A 20,149-nucleotide genomic window follows, 5' to 3' on the forward strand; every position below is an offset into this window, starting at 1 on the left:
TGAAATTGTTCAAGTAAATACTTTAATGCTACCACAATCTATATTGTGATACAAGTTTATGTATTGAGACCAACCCTCATTTGATTATTCTTTTTTTTCCCCTTGACAGATGAAATGGACAGTACCCTTTTCATATTTTTAATCTTTTTTAAAGGATAAGCTTTGGAAGACACTTACTGAGTTAGACTGAAGAGTTTCAGAGCTATGGACTAAATAAAGACTTCTCCAGCAGTGACAATCAAGATCCAAATGCATACACATGGACAGACACAGAAACACATGCACGAACACAAACATACTCTGTGCTCACAAAACATTGTGATGAACATATACTTTTCATACGCTGACTTGCAAATGCAAATGCACGCACAAAAAGACTTGCAAACTAATATTGCTACACAGCTTGGGCTAGGGACTTATTAAACAAAGAATGGACACTGCTAGTATCACGAAGAAACCAATTTGATGAAATGCAGGGAACAACCTTGTCCCTTTCTTTTTACAGTGCAACTGTGCAAATGTGATTCACACACACTCACATTTCACTGATGCCCAAAAACCCAACCAATGTACGAGACCACACAAAAGGTTTTTGTCTACATCCTGAACTTGCTCCCTCTTTGTCTGTTTCAGTCTCAAAGCCTCCTCTGATTTTGTCACTGGGGAGATTACTTAATCCTAAAGGTCCACTTCCTTCAGCATCTATGAATGGTGACTGCACAAACTCTGCCCTCTTCTCACTCTTAAGTTCAACATTTTTTTAAAAAACAAAACAAAAAAACAGCATTTGTACATAAGCTACTCAAATGCTTTGATCACTTGAGGAGCTCACTGCTATGAAAACAACCGAATCTCAGAGTCCTGCTGAAAGAGATATGTTACAGCAGCAATGTCATGACAGTGTTTTGGAACTGCTGTAAGAACACATGAGGGAAATACCAGTTTTATGTGGCTTTAAATTGTTCAGCTTGGGTTTGTGCAAGTACAGTTTAAGTAATCTTTTTTATCAGTGGCCTGGTCTGGTCTCACAGGAATGTGTCCAAATTTGATCCCTTCAACCGCCGCTCTGGATCTGCAGCATGGTCACTTTGTGCCCAACATCCAACTCTCATTTGTGTGTTTTTATCATAACAGGAGGACAGACACCCATGCACTGCCCCTGAAAGATGCTGTCCTTGTCAAGATGTTTAAAGGCCAGGGTACTTTTCACCCTGGATATGATGGCCTGAAGCTCAGGGTGTGGACAATGCATATTATCCTCCTCTTTTTCTTTCATCCCTCTGTTCGTATTTCTTGTGGTCCGCTGTGTCGTACAGTGATTTTTTGTGATGAAATATTGTATCTGTCTGTTCCATATACTGTATCTGAGGTGAAAATATTTAAATACACATTATGTTCTGATCATTGTTTAATTTTGTCCTGCCTCTCCTCTGTGGTTGGGGAAATATGATGAAAATGAAATGAGGTCCATTGGTGGCCAAGCAGGAAAATAAAAATACAATGGATATTAACCTGCAGTTATTATCACCTTTACTAAGACGTTTAACAAAAGTGTCAGATCTCACTCAGATGACTGTCCAATTACATTTTTATGATAAAAAGTGCATTACTTTTAATTATGCTTTAAATTATTTACTCTTGATGTAATGTATGTATATGTGTGCAGCATGAGCACGATCAAACTGGATGGTTCATTATAATGTTATATCCCAAAACATTTCTTTCTGAAAAGGTATCGAAACAATTCTTTTTGTGTGAGTGGTTTTGGTGCCTCTTTTGCATTCCAGCCATGCAGCACTACTCAGGCATTTGGAACAAGGCAATTGTGCTTTTGTCGTCAGACATTCTAACAGGAGATGAGTTCAGATGAGGACACGAGCAGAGATTTCAGAGAAATGAAGAAAAGGTTGTATGGGAATTATGACATTTATGGAAAGGAAGTAATCTGAGTGAAGGAGGCCGTGAGAATAGTGTACATTTTTCATTGATCAGTTTGTATGTGTGTAGTATGTGTGTGTGTGTGTGTGGGTGTGTGTGTGTGTGGGGGGGGGGGGGGGGTATGAAACATAAACTTCCATTTCTCATCCTTGCACTGCCCCACTGTGTTGAGAATGTGAAAATATTGGACAATTATGCCAGTTATCTTCAAAAGATCAACCCAAGGGAATTGCGCATCAAAAAACAAATGTATGGCTTATCGTCTAATATAAAATTTTAGGCCTACATGGATGCTAAAAGACAAGTCATAAGTTAGACATAAAAAGAAAGAAAGAGACTTGATCTGTTTACTACCCCATTCTCTGTGTTCTCTATTTGAGTGGTTTGATATTTGTCTTGCCACTGTCTGGCTGCATTAGTGTACTCCTGTTTCTTAGTTATTGCTTATAATATGTGACCCTGAACCACAAAACCAGTCATAAGTTGCACAGGTACATTTGCAGCAAAAGCCAACAATACATTGCATGGGTCAAAATTATCGATTAAGTAAAGATCATGTTCCATGAAGATATTTTGTAAATTTTGTACCGTAAATATATCAAAAATTTAATTTGGACAACTTTAAAGGCAATTTTCTCAATATTTTGATTTTTCTGCACCCTCAGATTCCAGATATTCAAATAGTTTTATCTCGGCCAAATATTGTCCTATCCTAATAAATCAACCATACATCAATGGAAAGCTTATTTATTCAGCTTTCAGATAATGTATACATTTCAAAAAATTCCAGGGTCCAGGGTCACATATGTTTAAATATATGCACCTGGCAAATACAGTATACACTGTTTACATTCAGCGCTTCCAGGTTCAATGTCAGAACGTCGACTTATTATTGGCTGGCTCCTGTGTCAGCATCACACGCATGCGTCGTGCTGCTCAGCGTCGACCAATACTGAGCTGCCGTTCTGACGTAGAACCTTGAAGCGCTGAACGACACAGAAGAGAAGATATTGTTGAATAAAGTCGTTATTTTTGTTTTGTTTTTGCGCATAAAAAGTATTCTCGTCGCTTCATAAAATTAAGGTTGAACCACTGCAGTCACATGACTGTCTTTAGTACCTTTCTGGGCCTTGAAAATAGTGGTTAAATTGCTGTCTATGGACGAGTCATATACCTCTCGGATTTCATCAAAAATATCTTAATTTGTGTTCCAAAGATGAACGAAGGTCTTACAGGTTTGGAATGACATGAGGGTGAGCATTAATGACAGAATTTTCATTTTTTGGTGAACTAACCCTTTAATAGACCTACTAGCAAGTAGGCCAACTTGTTATCGTTCATTAAGAAACATTAATTGTTTATTAAGGAACAAGTAAAAGCAGTAAAGTTTAAATGGGAAAGTGATGTAGAAGATATTCCTGACTAACAAGTCAATTTTAATTTGTGTTTACTGGTGTATAGAAACACCATCTTTTCTGCAAATGGACCTTTTGTTTTTAAAGTGGTTATTGCAAACCACCAGTGGGCCTATTTTACATAAAGAACAGACATGATCTGCCGTCGGCTTCCATTTTTGATAGTGTTAGCCTAACTGAAAGGTGAAAGGATTTATAATGATGAGCAGCATCCAAATTCCCACTGAATTATAATTTCTAGTGTCCACTGGCTGCACGCTTCAGAGCCTACGACATGAGGGTATTACTCACCTACTGAATTATGAAGTGTGGATATTTGGACGTCCTACTCATTTGACGCGCTGTTTTTCCACACTACTACATAGTAGTGAAATATGTTCGCGCGCGGGGGTGGTGTGTGCGCGTGACTGTCTGAGTTTGAATGGCTCGTTCCAGTGACTGCTGCTATTATCTGTACTGTTCCAATTCACACACCGATTTTTTTCATTAAGACATTATTTAGTATGTCGTTGGCTGGTGTAGGCAAAAACTTGACTCACACGCGCACTAGTATTTGTTGATGGTGTCCAGCAGTGAGCTTTCGATCCCAGTGCCCTCAAGCCAGAAAGTCACGGTGGCGCCGACTCTCCATTTCTGGTGTCTGCGCTCCCACGGGTCACTCAAAGCTCGAGAGAGGGGAGAGATATGGCCGCTTGTAACTTTAGCGGGCTAAGAGGCATTTCCCACCGTGTATTTATTATAGGTCTATCGGTGCTAGTGCTCGTCCAATTACTGGTTAGTTTAACGGTGCCGCGCGCATTTAGCAGCACGAGCGATGACCAACCTGCTTTTCTCGTTATAAGCATAGAGAGGAATGATGGCGGGTCGCTGACGTCTGAGGTTAGAAAAAATGAGCGGGATTTGGAAAGCGGTCTCTGGACTGACGAGGATTCAAGACTGACAGGATACGAAGACGAAAACGAGCTTGAAGGACCTCAGGTAATTTGTTTTTATATTTCAGTTTTAGGGCTATGATCTTCCTAATATTCAACTCTAGTAAATAGGCTGAATTTTAAAATTAATATTAAAAAAATTTTTTATCTGGAGGGATTGGAAAACGTATGTGTGACTTGGCAAAATACACGGGGATCCCTCCTAGACACTTTAACATGGAAAAATGTTCTGAAAAATAGTCTCTCGCTCTCCCTTTCTCTGTTTGTCTCACTGTCCGCCCCCACCTCCCCCACAACAGTGAGTTCCTCAGTGAGTCATATCCCCTCTTCCTCTAGTCTAGTGTCTCCATGGTTACTAAACAGGGTTGTTGTATGTTTTGGGAGAGGCTCAATTTCCAGCAGCCTAGGTTTTAAAAAGTTCTCTTTTGTTCAACCTCTGGTTTCAAAAGGGCACATTCTGTGACCCCGAACAAGCTGCAACTTCTCCTGCCTGAAGCACAGTGGCTATCGAATGCCTGACCCTCCTCCACTGCATCCCTGTTTTAACATTTTTGTATGTGCATTTGAAATTTGGCCAAGATGAGAGAGATGTTTGTGTTTGTGTGTTTACAGGCCGCAGCCAGAGAGCTGATACTGCAGCCATGGGCATCAAAACAACCCTCGTTTTTTGCAGAGCTGCTGCGTCTTACCCAGTTCATCACCACAACAGAGGTGGTGTAGCTTACTATAACGCTTCCTGGCTCGATCATTCTTGTCTTACGTAACAATATGAAGGTGCATATTATAAAAATGGACTTTATAAGTGAGGGATCTGGACTTTTGCTGTCACACTCTGCAGGTGAACTGCTCTGTGGTTCAGGATTCAGATGGGAATCAATCTAAACACTCTCCTGGTCACTCGGATGTTTTATGCATTAACCACTGGAAGGGCAAAAGAGGCTGTGTGGCCTACTCATTCAGGTAAACATATATATATATATATATATATAACTAAAGCAGATTAAGTTCTGATTGCTACCGAGGGGGGTGCCACCTTCTAACCCCCCAAAAATGCTTATTTAATTGAAGCTTTCCCCAAAAAATGCATCTCTTTTTAAAATGAAACTGGCAACATATTGTGCTGTGCATCCGAATAAAATGTATATTCTAATAAAAAGAAAAAAATGTAGGGTGGGTTGCAACTTCCATCCATCAGTTGTTGACTGGATGGCGGGAGATCTGAATGCAAACTTGCAGTCTGTAGAGTGCAACAGTCTGGTTACTGGAAGTAAAAATCCCATTTATTCTCCGTAGGCAAATTGATTTCTAATGGTAACTTATAAACCTTTAACCTACTGTGAGCTACGAGTTTGTTAATCTGTGCTCTTGTTGAAGACATCGGTCCGCATTATTTCAACTTATATTTTAAATGATTGCTTTTAATAGTGAACTTTCTGGTGAAAAACTACATTACCCATGATTCTGCAAAAATATCTCCACAAACCAGAGAATTGAAACAAACAAATCATGCCAAAAGAGCTCTTTAGCGCCGATCCACTCTTAAAGATCAATTTTATATATATACAGTACCTGTTATATATAGTACTTGCTTATATATATATATATATATATATATATAAATATAGAGACAGAGAGAGAGAGAGAGAGAGAGCGCCAGCCACTCATGAAGATCTTTTGAGTCAATTTTAAATACTTGAGTTCATCATAATTTTATCATATCATAATTTTTTAATGTTTTTGATATGTGTGTGTGTGTGTAATATATATATATATACACACACTACTGTGCAAAAGTCTTAGGCATGTCAGTATTTTCACCCCCTCAAAAATGGTTTTAAGCAAGTTATTTATATCTTTTGCTGTAGTGTGTCAGTAGGAAATATCAGTTCACATTTTCAAACATTCATTTTGTCATAAATTTTAATAATCCAGTGAGATTTTTGAATACACAAGGAGTCTGACAACAGCCGGTGCTCCACACGTGAGATCTGATCTCACCATCATCGAATCTGTCTGTGATTACATGAAGAAACAGATGAAACTGAGACAAACTAAATCCAGAAGAACTGTGGCTGTCTCCAAGAAACCGAAGTGAGGATGCTTTCAAAAATACTGTCCTAAATAGATTTTATTTATCAGTTAACTTCTATTAACTAAATAAAATCAATATTTGGTGTGACCACGCTTTGCATTTAAAACAGCTTTTGTCCAGGTACACTTGGGCATCATTTTTCAGGGTGCTTTGCCGGTCGGTTTCTTCAAGCGTCTTGGAGACAGCCACAGTTCTTCTGGATTTAGTTTGTCTCAGTTTCATCTGTTTCTTCATGTAATCACAGACAGATTCCATCATGGTGAGATCAGATCTCATGTGTGGAGCACCGGCTGTTGTCAGACTCCTTGTGGATTCAAAAATCTCACTGGATTATTAAAATTAATGGTAAAATGAATGTTTGGAAATGTCAACTGATATTTCCTACTGACACACTACAGCAAAAGATATAAATTACTGGCTTAAAATATATATATATATATGCATATTTTGCAATGTAAAATATTGTTTCCATATACATAATCTACATCTTTAAATTAATAAACAGTCTTGCCTTTTCATTTTCAAGTACTTTTTTGCTTCAAAATCAAGGTTTGTAATATTGTGATTCACCTCATAGCTGGTTTTTTTTTTTTATAGCTTATAACTCTTAAACAAAGACATTTTTAAAAATCTCTATGGAAAATGAATAGGAAAAATACTTCCCGAACCAAGGCCACTGAAAAAGTGGGCGGGTACTGTTGCACTCTATTGCAAGAAAGGGGCGGGCTTCAAGCAGAATAAATGATTAGAGAAGTCAAGCGTACGTCACCAGAGAGAAGTCTGCTGTTTCAACCAAAAATCGAGTTATGAGATTTTTATTGAAAGTTATGCGGTATGGAAGATCAATAACGTTTCATGCTGATTTTAAAACGTTATCTGACAGTGTACTTGTTAATGTTATGAACAATGTATGTATAAGGTAGCACTTGATCTTTTGCTTGAACTTCTTTAAAACAGCCAGCACATTTAAGACCAAACTGGTTAATTTCAAAACATGTCAGCCATTTAGGGCTCCTTGTTTCTTTGTTAAGCTGGAAGGGTGGGATTTGTTGTATATAATCTCCAAAAAAAAACAAAAAAACAACAAAACTGAAGGTTGCCCCAGATTCTGTAGCTCTTTTCCTCGACATGTCATGACTGATGCAGGGAAGCGGTAATTGGTTGGACTGTTCATCGGGATGTTTCAGGCTGTTCCAAATCAACAGAATCTTTTGTCTGTATCTTCATAGTCTGGATGGGAAGGATGCTGCATTTTTAGACACAGTGTTGTACGCGGGGTGTGAGGTTCATCGCTTTGACCCCAGCGGTCGAGGGGGTCGAGAGCCTGCATATATTAAGAATCATCGGGCTTGGTTAGACTGGAGAAACCCACGCAGTCACTCACAAGCAGGCCTCATGGGTAATGTACAGCATAGGCTGCTTGACATTATGGAGTCCCTGGGCCACACAACGGTACTTACACACAAATGCACTCATTCAGACTTCTGATTCTCCTACATGTCACAAATAATTTCACACTCACCGTCCAGTGCTGAATCACACTAAAGTTCTGCCTTTATGTACTTAAGTCTATGTTCACAGAAGGGCGTCATAGCAAAAGTGACTCATAATAAGATATATACAGTACACCGATCAGGCATAACATTATGACCACCTTCCTAATACTGTTTTGGTCCCGATTTTACTGCAAAAACAGCCCTGACCCGTCGAGGCATGGACTCCACTAGACCTCTGAAGGTGTGCTGTGATATCTGACACCAAGATGTTAGCAGCAGATCCTTTAAGTCCTGTAAGTTGCGAGGTGGAGCCTCCATGGATCGACTTGTTTGTTCAGCACATCCCACAGAAGCTCGATTGGATTGAGATCTGGGGAATTTGGAGGCCAAGTCAACACCTCAAACCATTCCTGAACCATTTTTGCTTTGTGGCAGGGCGCATTATTCTGCTGAAAGAGGCCACAGCCACCAGGGAATACTGTTTCCATGAAAGGGTGTACATGGTCTGCAACAATGCTTAGGTGGGTGGTACGTGTCAAAGTAACATCCACATGGATGGCAGGACCCAAGGTTTTTGGACATTGCCCAAAGCATCACACAGCTTGCCTTCTTCCCATAGTGCATCCTGGTGCCATGTGTTCCCCAGGTAAGCGACGCACACGCACCCGGCCATCCACATGATGTAAAAGAAAATGTGATTAATCAGACCAGGCCACCTTCTTCCATTGCTCCGTGGTCCAGTTCTGATGCTCACATGCCCACTGTTGATGCTTTCGGCGGTGGACAGGGGTCAGCATGGGCACCCTGACTGGTCTGCGTCTATGCAGCCCCATACGCAACAAACTGCGATGTACTGTGTATTCTGACACCTTTCTATCAGAACCAGCATTAACTTCTTGAGCAATTTAAGCTACAGTATCTCGTCTGTTGGATCGGACCACACTTGCCAGCCTTCGCCCCCACATGCATCAATGAGCCTTGGCCGCCCATGACCCTGTCACCGGTTCACCACTGTTCCTTCCTTGGACCTTTTGATAGATACTGACCACTGCAGACCGGGAACACCCCACAAGAGCTGCAGTTTTGGAGATGCTCTGACCCAGTCGACAATTTGGCCCTTGTCAAACTCGCTCAAATCCTTACGCTTGCCCATTTTTCCTGCTTCTAACACATCAACTTTGAGGACAAAATGTTCACTTGCTGCCTAATATATCCCACCCACTAACAGGTGCCGTTATTCACTTCACCTGTCACTGGTCATAATGTTATGCCTGATTGGTGTATGTGTATTCTATTTAATCTTTGGTCACAAAAGAGCAGATTTCATACGAATACAATATTTTTTAAGTGTCATCTCTTGCTTTTTTTTGCTTGATCTCAAAATGTCACATTCATTTAGTGTCTTGTTTGTGTAGGTGGATGTCCTGTGTATGGATTTGGAGAGCGCCGAATGGCGCATTTTAGAAAGCTGGATTAAGGATGGAACTCTCAAAAGGATCAATCAGCTCATTCTGACCATTCATCTGCAGTGGGCGGGGTTTGAGGTGGGTGGAGATGAAGAGGAGGTGGTGCGTTTTTGGTACAGTGTACTGAGAGCCGTCCGCATCTCAGGACTCCAACTCGTGCATTCCGCACCTGGCCCGGGACACATAGTGCTGAGACACAAACTGGCCAACTCACACAGCTCATACACACTCAGCTGGATAAGGACAAGAGAGCAGGCCAGATAACCCACTGCAAAACCTGTATAGACACAGAAGCAAAACTGAAAAAGACAGATGACAGATGTGTCTAAGAGTACTTTAAACCAAAGCAGGGTTGTTTAATGAAATTGACATGTTAAATGCATACAAATATACATCACATTTTAAAGAGGTAAAGTTGCATATTAGTATGATTTGTTTCTGTCTACATGCTAAGAAATGCCGTCTAGTGGTTGTGAACGGTACTGCATTGTGCGCGCAATTAATTCTATAATCATTTAACAGTCATATTACATTCACTTTAAAGTCATTTTCATACAATAGGGCTACGTGCAATATTTTTCAAGTGCATTGTTTAAAATGAAATAAAATATACACAAAAATGTCTTATTTGTTCTTCAGTGAGCAATGAAATCATGGGCTGCATCTGATTCACACACAAAAAAAATGCTAAAATCACGGTCCCACTTGGTGTTCTCTGAATTTCGCCATGTTTCGGATTTGTTCGGACTGGCCCGACGCTCAGGAATTAGCCCTCCTCTCTCAAAAACAGATGTTTTCAAGCCGCTAGGGTGGAGTTGCGCTTTCAAGATTCCAGTTTCCATATCCGCCCCTTTTCTGTGATTGACGGGCTCAACAGCCAATCGAATCTTTGGATTACCACGCGCCGTCCAATGAAAAGTTACCAAATGCGGGACTGAACTGTCGCTGCCATACAGCTCTTGTTACAGTACTTGTAGACATTTTGTCGGCTCAGAAAATTATGGACGGCATTAAACTCAGGGAATGGTACTGTTGAGGTAGTTGAGAAGCCAGAAGACGTCGGCATTTACGGCCAAATCTTTACAAATATTCAGGTAAGACTGTAAAGTACTTTATATGTGCGTAAAGTGTGAAAGAGTCGCTGTTGGGTTGGCGACTTGACAGTATGTAGGCAGCTAACGCTAATCACTTCCTGCTCTTCACAGACGCTTCAGAGAGTTTAGGCCTCCGCTACTAGTTTTTGAAGCTTTTTTAAACACTCGTGACAAATAACCTTGTGTCATTTTGATATCACCATAGCGTTTACTTCTGAACCAGACATCAGTTTACTGGGAACAGCTTTGATTTGATCTTATCTTTTTTTCCCACAAACAAAGTTAGGCTGGTATGTTGTGAGCCTCCACTCCCTCCCAATGTAGGAAGTCTGATGGGTGAACATTTATTGCTTCATGCTCAGGCACTAATTCCTGACTCTTACCAGAATTATATGATTTAAATGTGTGAAATGAATCCTATATTTAACATTCTTAAAAGTGATTATCAAAAAATTACATCTTCACCATTTATGTGTAAGCTTATTGCGTAGTTATGCTTTAAGTCAATTATTTTATTTGTTTTTTATTATTGTTATTTATTTGTTTTAACTCAATGAAACCTGCCAAATTGTGTATACATAATTTTTGTGATGCAAAGAAATTATGAACACGTGCTTAAACAAGAGAGAACCAACAAAATATAAATAGCTGATTACATGTATGTAGTAGTCAGTGTGTGCTTTTTCCTGTGAGCTTTTTGTTTTTCTATGCTTTTTTTTTATTTTTATTTTTTATTTTGCCGTATAATTGTGTTAAACACCTTGATCAAGTGTAGTGTTTTGTTCTACCCTCATATATAAAATATTTTCCTCATATTTTGATAGGTTAATGAAACTTTTCACTAAAAACAGATATCACTTTTGGCCTCTACTGTGTGTGTGTGAGAGTGTGTGTGTGTATATATATATATATATATATATATATATATATATATATATATATATATATATATATATATATTTATATGTGTATGTGTGTGTGTGTGTGTGTGTGGCTGTGACTTGTAAAAACCACAACAGAAACACTTTTTTAAATATACTTTTTTTATAGAACAACTTTATTAAAATAACTGAACATTTTTGTTTATGTATTAGTGTTGTATATTGTATAGTATAGTATGTGCTATTGGTGCAGTATTTACTTTCAAACCCAAATACAAGAAGAGTTAGAGGGTAGTTGCTTGCTGGTGTTGAACTGCAGAAATTAGGCTATAAGTTGCGTCTTGGCAGAAGAAACACAGCAGCAGTTTTGGTTCTGCTTTGAGCACATATACGGCTGTGTGTGTGTGTGTGTGCGTGTGTGTTGGATATGTGCAATCTGAAAAGAAAAAGAGCAGCAGTGTGTTATAGATCCTACCAGCACAGCTAATGACAGTATCCGTAATGCATTATGTGAATTTTTTTTTGTTTTTGTTTTGTTTGTTTTTTTTGTCTAAAAGAGGAAGGTGACTGATAAGCTCCCATCATGCCTTTGGTGACGCGAAACATCGAACCAAGGCACCTCTGTCGCCAGACACTGCCAAATACGATCAAGAGTGAACTGGAGTGTGTGACCAACATCACACTTGCCAACATCATTCGCCAGCTCGGATCACTTAGTAAGTGTTTGTGTAATGGAGTGTTTCAGAAGAAAATCAGTTGTGTGTTTCTGCTTTTAACATGTCGTTTAATCATAGGTAAGTATGCAGAGGATGTGTTTGGCGAACTGTTTATTCAAGCCAGCTCGTTTGCCGAACGGGTCAACACGCTGGGAGAGAGAGTGGACAAGCTGCAGGTCAAAGTCACCCAGCTGGACCCTAAAGAAGAGGAAGGTAAGATACAGACTGGGTTATAATCAAGGCATTTCATTAATTTATGGGGCTTGTGAGACATTTGTAGATTTAATAAAATCCTTTTTGGACCACGTTGGTTTGTTGCAGAAAACAGAGTTGTTAATTTTGCGTTAAGTTTGATTCCAGCTGCTTATGTTATGTATGCATTAGGGATGCACAATATATTGGTCACCATATCGGTATCGGCCGATATGTGTTCATTTTTAATGTTATAGTTATCAGACCGATAAGAAAATTTGGCCGATATATTAAAGCCGATAAATAATGGATTATTTCCTTCAGATGCGCTCTGTCCTCCATGATGGTTTTGAATTGCTTGAAATATGATTGAAATCACTTCAATAAGGAAAATACAGTTAAGTGCAACATATAGCGCAAGTCTGTCATATAGGCTACATAATATTAAAATGAGTACATTATAATTGTGTGCTTGGGACATGGCTTTTAACTGTGATACTTTTGTTTTTGTAATCAGACTCTGAAAAATAATATAAAAATTTGGATTTAGATTTATTGGCCAATATATCGGTTATCGGCTTAGGGTCAGTATCGGCCAAAATTTTCATATCGGTGCATCCCTAGTATGCATGTATGTGTTCAACTCTTTTGATTAGTTCTTTTGTATTATTTTCTTCTTTTTCTTTTTTTTTCCCCCCCATATCCAACTTTTGTTTTTCGCATCTACTCCACTATATCACTGTGCATCATAGTCATTACTAAAGCAAAACAAATTTGATATTATCACTTGCAAAATGACTGTTGCCATAAAGATCAGATCTATGTGCAGTGTGAACCGTTCACACTAAAAGTGACAAATGACAAAGATATCGTTTTAAAAATCTTTCTAAATATAGAAGAATAGCAGAGTCCTCACCACAGCTATAATGATAACGGCACAATATCGTATGAATCACTTTCAGAACAATTTTTTTCAACTGATGAATGATTAAAACATTGACAGCCAATCAGAAACCACCAGACTTTAAAGATCTTGAGCGTTTAGAGTGGCAGATGACAGATCTGCATTAAGAATACACTGAACAATGGTGTGGACGCTAATATAGTTATAGTTATCTTTATAGTTAATGTTTTTGGTGTGAATGGGCCTTTAATTTGTGGTTTTTGAACAGTGATGAATTTATTCTAAATGTCATTATCTTTCCCTTTCTCCTATTTTTGCTTTCTCGTTTCAGTTTCCCTTCAGGCAATCACCAGCCGCAAAGCCTTCCACTCCAATTTCATCCAGGATCAGCAGCTCTTCATTAGGTTGTCACTACCACAGCCTATCCATGAGACCTATCTGACCTGCAACGAGCCACCCCCCCTCAACAACCTGAGCTCTTACAGGTATACACATTAATACGCATCTGACCACCATTTACCGACCGAATAAAGGCAGAACGATGTAGTTTTTTCATTTAAATTAACTTTAAAGAGGACCTATTATGCTTATTTACATGTTCAACTTTCTTTAGTGTGTAATGTTGCTGTTTGAGCATGAAAAAGGTCTGCAAAGTCCCTCCAGCGGGAGTTATCCTCTATATGAGTGTCACTGTTTCTGAACTCCCTGAAACGCCTCCTTTGTAGCCTTGAGTTTCTTCCGGGAACGAAACACGTCACAGTATTCCTCATTTAAATAATTCTGCCCAAGACATATGCAAAATAAAGGGGCGGGACCTGGTTGAGTTAGTTAGTAGTGTGTTGACATTTCCCAAACACACTCAAAGTGGTTGACCAATCACAACACACTGATCCAGCTGACCAATCAGAGCACATTGAGCCTTTTTTTGAGTGTTTTAAGTGTTCAACATGATTAAAGTGTTTTCTGTTTTCCAGGGAGGATGGTAAGGAGGCTCTGAAGTTCTACACTGATCCGTCTTATTTCTTCGACCTTTGGAAAGAGAAAATGCTTCAAGATACCAAGGACATTATAAAAGAGAAACGCAGGCACAAGGTGAGAGATGCAAGTACACCACCTTAAAATACCTGTCAGAATGCACAACATGTTTGTGTTATTGTATTTCTGTGTTTTTTGAGAGCAGAAGAAGAAAGATGACAACCCTAATCGAAGGAACTTGAACCCTCGCAAAATCAAAACCCGTAAAGAAGAATGGGAACGCCGGAAAATGGGGGAGGAGTTCGTTGTCCCCAAAAACGATGGCATGGGGTAATAAAAACATCTGTTAAAGGATACTATTGATGTCTATGTAAGTTTAATATTATAATGTATGTGTCTCTAACAGTAACTCCTCAGAAGTGTTGAACGGCAGTATTGGCTCTGGTGATGATGGTTTTAATCACTCTGATGGGTATTTGGACCAAAGCACTAACTCCTACAGCTATGATCCCGGCTCTCCTCTCCCGCCTCCAATGCAAGAGGACTTCCCACCACCACCACCTCCAGACATACCGTGAGTGTCTTAAAATAGCCTATGATTTCCCTGTTGTTGAGTATCAGATGCAGGTTTATTTCTGAGCTGACGAACACTTGTTCTCTTCCAGGTATAATGAATCTGGTGGTGCGCCTCCAAAGCGTAGCAGTCTTTTAAGCCCCAGTCATCCTCCTCCAGCTCCACCAACGATGCCTTCTTCTCCAGGCCGTCCAACTGTGGCTCCTCCTCTGGCACCGCCACCACCTCCACCTCCCGGTGGCATGATCCCACCTCCACCACCGCTAGGTTTTGATTCACCCCCCTCTCCTCCTCCGTTCTCCAACAATTCTGCATCTGTCCCACCTCCACCACCCATGGAAGCCTGTATTCCAGCTCCTCCTCCGCCACCCATGTCAGGTGGACCACCTCCTCCTCCCCCTCCACCTCCTCCTCCAGGTCCTCCTCCACCCTCTGCTCCAGCCCCACCTCCCTCAGCAGGAGCTCCTGCTCCCGCCGCACCCAAAGCCCAGCCTGCTCCAGCCCAGGGTGACGCTCGCAGTGACCTTCTTTCAGCCATCCGTCAAGGTAACATAATTAGATACATTTATATACTCTTAATTTAGATTAAACAATAATTAAAATGTCATGTACACACTTCAAGGTGCGTCACATTTACCATTACTCAGCTAAATCAGGGTTTCTACAGATCTTAAAAAGCTCTTAAAGTATTAGTTCACTTCTGAATTAAAATTTCCTGATAATTTACTCACCCCCATGTCATCCAAGATGTTTGTCTTTCTTCAGTCGAAAAGAAATTATGTTTTTTGAGGAGAACATTCCAGAATAGTGGACTTCAACGGCTACCAACTGTTTGAAGGTCTAAACTGCAGTTTCAGTGTAGCTTCAAAGAGCTCTACATGATCCCAGATGAGGAATAAGGGTCTTATCTAGTGAAACGATCGGTCATTTTTTTTATTTTTTTTTTATTAAAATTTATATACTTTTTAACCACAAATGCTCATCTTGCACTAGCTCTGCGATGTGCCATGCATTACGTAATCACGTTAGAAAGGTCACACGTGACCTAGGAGTAAGTACCGATCCAGTGTCTACAAAGCAAACGTGCAAAGACAAAGTCAAACAGCATTTAAAAAAAAAAAAAAAAAGGTAACACAACGATGTCGGACGATTTTGAAGTTGGAAGAGAAAATGAGATGGAGTTTTTCGCCGTACCGCAGTACTTCCGCCTACGTCACGTGTAACCTTTCCAACATGATTACATAATGCATGGTGCATCACAGAGCAGTGCAAGACGAGCGTTTATGGTTAAAAAGTATATAATTTTTTATTTTTATTTATTTTTTTAGAAAATGACAGATTGTTTCACTAGATAAGACCCTCATTCCTTGTCTGGGATCGTGTAGAGTCCTTTGAAGCTGCACTGAAACTGTAATTTGGTCCCTGTTGAAGTCCACTATATGGAGAAAAATCCTGGAATGTTTTCCTCAAAAACCTTAATTTCTTTTCGACTGAAGAAAGAAAGACATGAACATCTTGGATGACATGGGGCTGAGTAAATTATCAGGAAATTTGAATTTTGAAATCAACTAATCCTAAGTTGATTTTTCTGTGCCCACTGGTAGATACTTGTTCTTGTTTTAATCACAAACTCACTTTAGTTTGGTAAATTTCACAGACTTCATATTTTGTGTCATTTTGCATCTCGAGTACATGTATCTTGATTTAAGAATGTTTCGATTTTTGTACTGGGAAAAAAAGATGACAAAAATCACTTTTTTTTTATGTGCAGTGCGATCAGAAGTTACAGTAAAAGTTTTCCAATGAATTAAAAAGTAACGGATATCTGTTAGAAGTCGTATTTTCAAACTCTGAAGTGTTGCTAATACAACTCATCGTGTTTCTCCCTAGACAATTACATTTAGAAAACATTGATGTATAGTTTTCCCTTCAATTTATTTCATAAATTTCCTATTGTTGGTCTTAAAAAGGTCTTTAAAAAGTATTTTACCTTCATAGAACCTGCAGAAACATTGTAAATTTTGCAGTGAAATCCAGTCGTTCCAATAGGAATCCACTTGATCCTGAGTTTCGTGTGAGGGTGAAAAAGTTCCCTGTGCAGATTTTGCTTATGTTCAAGTTGTCATGCGAATTTGCTGATATTGTATCACTCCGTTTTTTGCAAAGTCTGACTAACAGATCTAGATAATGCAGTTGTAGCACAGCTTCATCTGGCATGTTTACACATAATCTGACTAACTGTCCTTGGCATTGTGTGCACACTCCTAAAAAACAGAGGTGACGCACATTGTGTGTTTAATCCTTCAAATATTGTGCCACGTATACTCGGACAGAGAGATGAAGACTGTATTTAAACTACACAAAACAAGTTGCAGCTTGATTATAACTGAGTGCATGTAAACATGCTGACTGTAAATTCACTGACCATCTGGAATACATCTGTTTCAGGTGATCTGATCTCACATATTGATTTGCTTACTCTTATGAGATTGTCTTCAGATTAAAATTGAGATGATGATCTTACCTTAAGTGGTTTAACATAGCTTGTAATGTTTCTTAAAATGTGACTGAGCTTGCTGAAATTGTTTGTGTGTGTGCGTAGGATTTAACCTGCGTAAGGTGGAGGAACAGCGAGAGCAGGAGAAGAGAGATCACATGGGCAATGATGTCGCAGCCATCCTGTCCCGCCGCATTGCCGTGGAGTGCAGCGACTCCGAGGATGATTCATCGGAGTTTGATGATGATGACTGGTCTGACTAACGCTATCGTCCCGCTCTTCATCACCTGTGCTATGACATTAAGATCATTCCTTTTAGACCTCACACTTCTCATATTACCTGTTTACCTGCAGTGAGGCCAAAAGCAAATAAGGGGAAGTGGGCCAAATAGTGTGTGTTTGTGTGTCTGTGTGTGTCCAGAGGGTTGAGTCTAATCTAAATGAGAGTGTGAATTATTTAGTTGATAAGCCTTCTCCTGTTTCAGAGCGGCTGTGCCTCTGTATAATGTGGCCAAAGGTAAACCGAGACTGTGTGTGTGTGTGCGCGTACTTGTGTGTATGTGCTTCCATATTTTCCTCTTTATGCATCAGTATCGTTTTTGTTACAATCCCACGATTTAACAATACTCTGTATAACCTAATCAACTAAAGCCTTCCTTACAACCAAGACAAGACACACTTTATAATGCAGATATTTAAAATAATAAGATGTGTCTATGATAGTTCTTGCACCTTGTAGGATGAAATAACCTTTTATTCCATTGTAACACATATCCACACGCTCCATGACCAAAAGTCGTTATCTGTTTGAATGGCATCCGGCTGTGTCCGTACGGTATCGCAGCCCTCAGGTCTGACTGATGTAGTTTTTTTCTTTTCTTTGTTCAGCCCAAGTGCCTGCTTCATAATGCCTGTTGTTTTAATGCCAAAGTTTTAGAAATTATGCAAGATTTTTTGGAAATCAAAGAAAAGTGAGATTGTTTTATTTGATGTATGTGGGTAATAATTATGAGAATTTTCTATCAGCAACTGAAATAAAAATCTTAAATGTATAAAGTTGTGTCCTGCTGCTGTTACAGTCATTTCATAAGTGTGCTGTGTGCATAGCTGAACTGTTTTTGACATGTTTGAGCTTGTGTGTGTGCTGCTGCTGCTGCTGCTTTATTTGAGACAAACATTGAATCCACACAGGTGCTCTTTAGCTTTATAAATATTTTGGTACTTCATAGAAAATGAAGAATGCAACAGTCCAGCCTATAATATGACTTTGCCTCTTTTATAAAATGTTCCGTAGAAACCGTCCTACATTTGATCTTACGATCATTTCTCAAATGTGCCTACGTGTGATTCAAAGAACGAACGTACGCATAAAAAACGTGCGTACGCTTCTTCTTTCAGAAGTCAAATGATTTTGAAAATATGCGCTGCTGAATGGTTTCAGATATCCGCCTTGTAAACGCTGCATAATGTCATTAACATACAGCACCAGTCAACGTCCAAATCCTTTACTTGAGAATGATACCTGCAGTACTCCGGCTCGCCGCCATAGGGAAAAGTGCGTACATCTGCTTAGACCCGAGGCGTTTCTCAATGTCAAGGATACTTCCTTGGCAGGACTGGTCCTTCCAAGTCACTTCCTTCAGAGGCTAGGCGAGGCTCCTCTTTAGCATTCGGAGAACACGTAAATGGAACAGACTAGCAAGTGCACGTCATTGCGTCATTACGTCAGTGAAAAGGCAACCAAGCTAACAATTGTTAAATGACGGTCCGGTTCAGTTAGCCATCAATAACGTAATTTGCATTTGTATAATTTATAATATCAATACGGTAGTAATTTGTACTGGCATTTAAACGTTAAACTTTATTTATCTGACATATTTACTACAGTTATAACAAATGTTTGGTAACGTAAATATACTTACATTTGAAAGCATATTGCCCGCTAACGTCCGACATTTTTTTAAAATTTTTTTGAACAAGATCGCAAAGCTGCGCGCATAGGATTGTGGGTGATTTGAGAGCGCGAAGGCTACACATATGCATCCTTTCCTGTATATGGGATATTTTTCGAACGAAGGACTCAGTCCTTGTTTGAAATTCCGAGGATCCTCGACATTGGAACAGTCCTTCGACGGATGTCGATGACGTAGCATCCTCGAAATTCTGGCTTCCGAGGATCCTTCCTTGACATTGAGAAACGCTGACGTGGCGCTAAGTACTTTTCCACGTCAAAGACCGTTTTTATAAATATGAACGTTGGTGTGGATTTTAGCATATGGACACTCTAAGTTCAAATTTTATTAATTTGAACGTTTTATAAATGAGGCCCCAGATCATCTACAAAGATTTGATGTTGGTATAGTATGTTTAAATCATTTATAAATGAGAATTAATTGTATTTAGCCTATTTGCTAGTTCTGAAGTATTCAGTTTGCTTTTTTTGTACAGTTTAATACAAATTCAGAATCAGAGATTAAATACAATGACACACATTCACAACACCACTTTAACTATCAAGTTTTAACAAAGTCCCTTTAAAACAAGTCATTTCACTCGGCGGCCATCTTTGAAACGCCTCTCGGGCATGTAAGTGCAGCTCCTATCTCTTTGAATGGGGAAACATCAAATTCTCCAAAACTGTTTGCTAAGCTTTCGATTAAATTTCATATTTGAAATCACCAATGAAATCTAACAACAACTGTATCATAAATTTTGTTTCTAAACGCTCGAATCATGACAAAAAACGGTATTTTTCCGGCTGGATCAATCTAATGCGCATGCGCAGTTCTAAAGCGCGCAGGAACGAAATTTCTGGGTCCAAGCCTCAACATCAAACATTTAAAAAAGTTAAACGTTTTAAATACTTACAGTCTACACAACAGTCTCCGTGCTCACAGCGTCACAGACATTAATTTTTATGATTTATAAAAGATGAATCACTGTCTGGCCATCTGGAATTTTGGTATGGAGATGAAGG

General features: G+C 39.4%; 3 protein-coding genes across 5 annotated transcripts in view; all 3 read left to right on the plus strand.

Moving 5' to 3' along the window:
* ahdc1 (AT hook, DNA binding motif, containing 1) overlaps positions 1 to 1,412 on the plus strand; it is a 31,275-nt gene extending 29,863 nt beyond the window's left edge. For all 3 annotated transcript variants that reach the window (XM_051873839.1, XM_051873840.1, XM_051873841.1), the window contains one exon: positions 110 to 1,412. The gene's annotated coding sequence lies outside the window, so the exon portion shown is untranslated. The remainder of the gene's footprint in view (positions 1 to 109) is intronic.
* Positions 1,413 to 3,697: 2,285 nt separating this feature from the next.
* LOC127501054 (probable methyltransferase-like protein 24) lies at positions 3,698 to 9,963 on the plus strand. Its single transcript, XM_051872794.1, has 5 exons — positions 3,698 to 4,331; positions 4,898 to 4,996; positions 5,124 to 5,245; positions 7,607 to 7,829; positions 9,289 to 9,963. The coding sequence occupies exons 1-5, from the start codon at positions 4,038 to 4,040 to the stop codon at positions 9,601 to 9,603; spliced, it is 1,053 nt and encodes a 350-aa protein (XP_051728754.1). The 5' UTR covers positions 3,698 to 4,037; the 3' UTR covers positions 9,604 to 9,963.
* A 306-nt stretch (positions 9,964 to 10,269) lies between these two features.
* wasf2 (WASP family member 2) lies at positions 10,270 to 18,228 on the plus strand. Its single transcript, XM_051872793.1, has 9 exons — positions 10,270 to 10,433; positions 11,874 to 12,030; positions 12,109 to 12,243; positions 13,458 to 13,611; positions 14,101 to 14,218; positions 14,307 to 14,431; positions 14,508 to 14,675; positions 14,767 to 15,221; positions 17,278 to 18,228. Exons 2-9 carry the CDS (start codon positions 11,898 to 11,900, stop codon positions 17,433 to 17,435), a joined length of 1,446 nt encoding a protein of 481 aa, XP_051728753.1. The 5' UTR covers positions 10,270 to 10,433; positions 11,874 to 11,897; the 3' UTR covers positions 17,436 to 18,228.
* The last annotated feature ends 1,921 nt before the right edge of the window (positions 18,229 to 20,149 follow it).

The sequence above is a fragment of the Ctenopharyngodon idella genome, chromosome 19, assembly GCF_019924925.1.
Source record: "Ctenopharyngodon idella isolate HZGC_01 chromosome 19, HZGC01, whole genome shotgun sequence".
Classification (NCBI taxonomy): Eukaryota; Metazoa; Chordata; class Actinopteri; order Cypriniformes; family Xenocyprididae; genus Ctenopharyngodon; species Ctenopharyngodon idella.

Bases quoted from the DNA above. Each gene is read 5' to 3' on its own strand.
- LOC127501054 (XM_051872794.1), top strand. From the start codon at position 4,038: ATGGCCGCTTGTAACTTTAGCGGGCTAAGAGGCATTTCCCACCGTGTA. The intron at 4,332-4,897 runs GTAATTTGTTTT...GTGTGTTTACAG, and splicing joins ACGAGCTTGAAGGACCTCAG to GCCGCAGCCAGAGAGCTGAT. The intron at 5,246-7,606 runs GTAAACATATAT...GTATCTTCATAG, and splicing joins TGTGTGGCCTACTCATTCAG to TCTGGATGGGAAGGATGCTG.
- wasf2 (XM_051872793.1), top strand. From the start codon at position 11,898: ATGCCTTTGGTGACGCGAAACATCGAACCAAGGCACCTCTGTCGCCAG. The intron at 12,031-12,108 runs GTAAGTGTTTGT...GTTTAATCATAG, and splicing joins TCGCCAGCTCGGATCACTTA to GTAAGTATGCAGAGGATGTG. The intron at 14,676-14,766 runs GTGAGTGTCTTA...GTTCTCTTCCAG, and splicing joins CCACCACCTCCAGACATACC to GTATAATGAATCTGGTGGTG.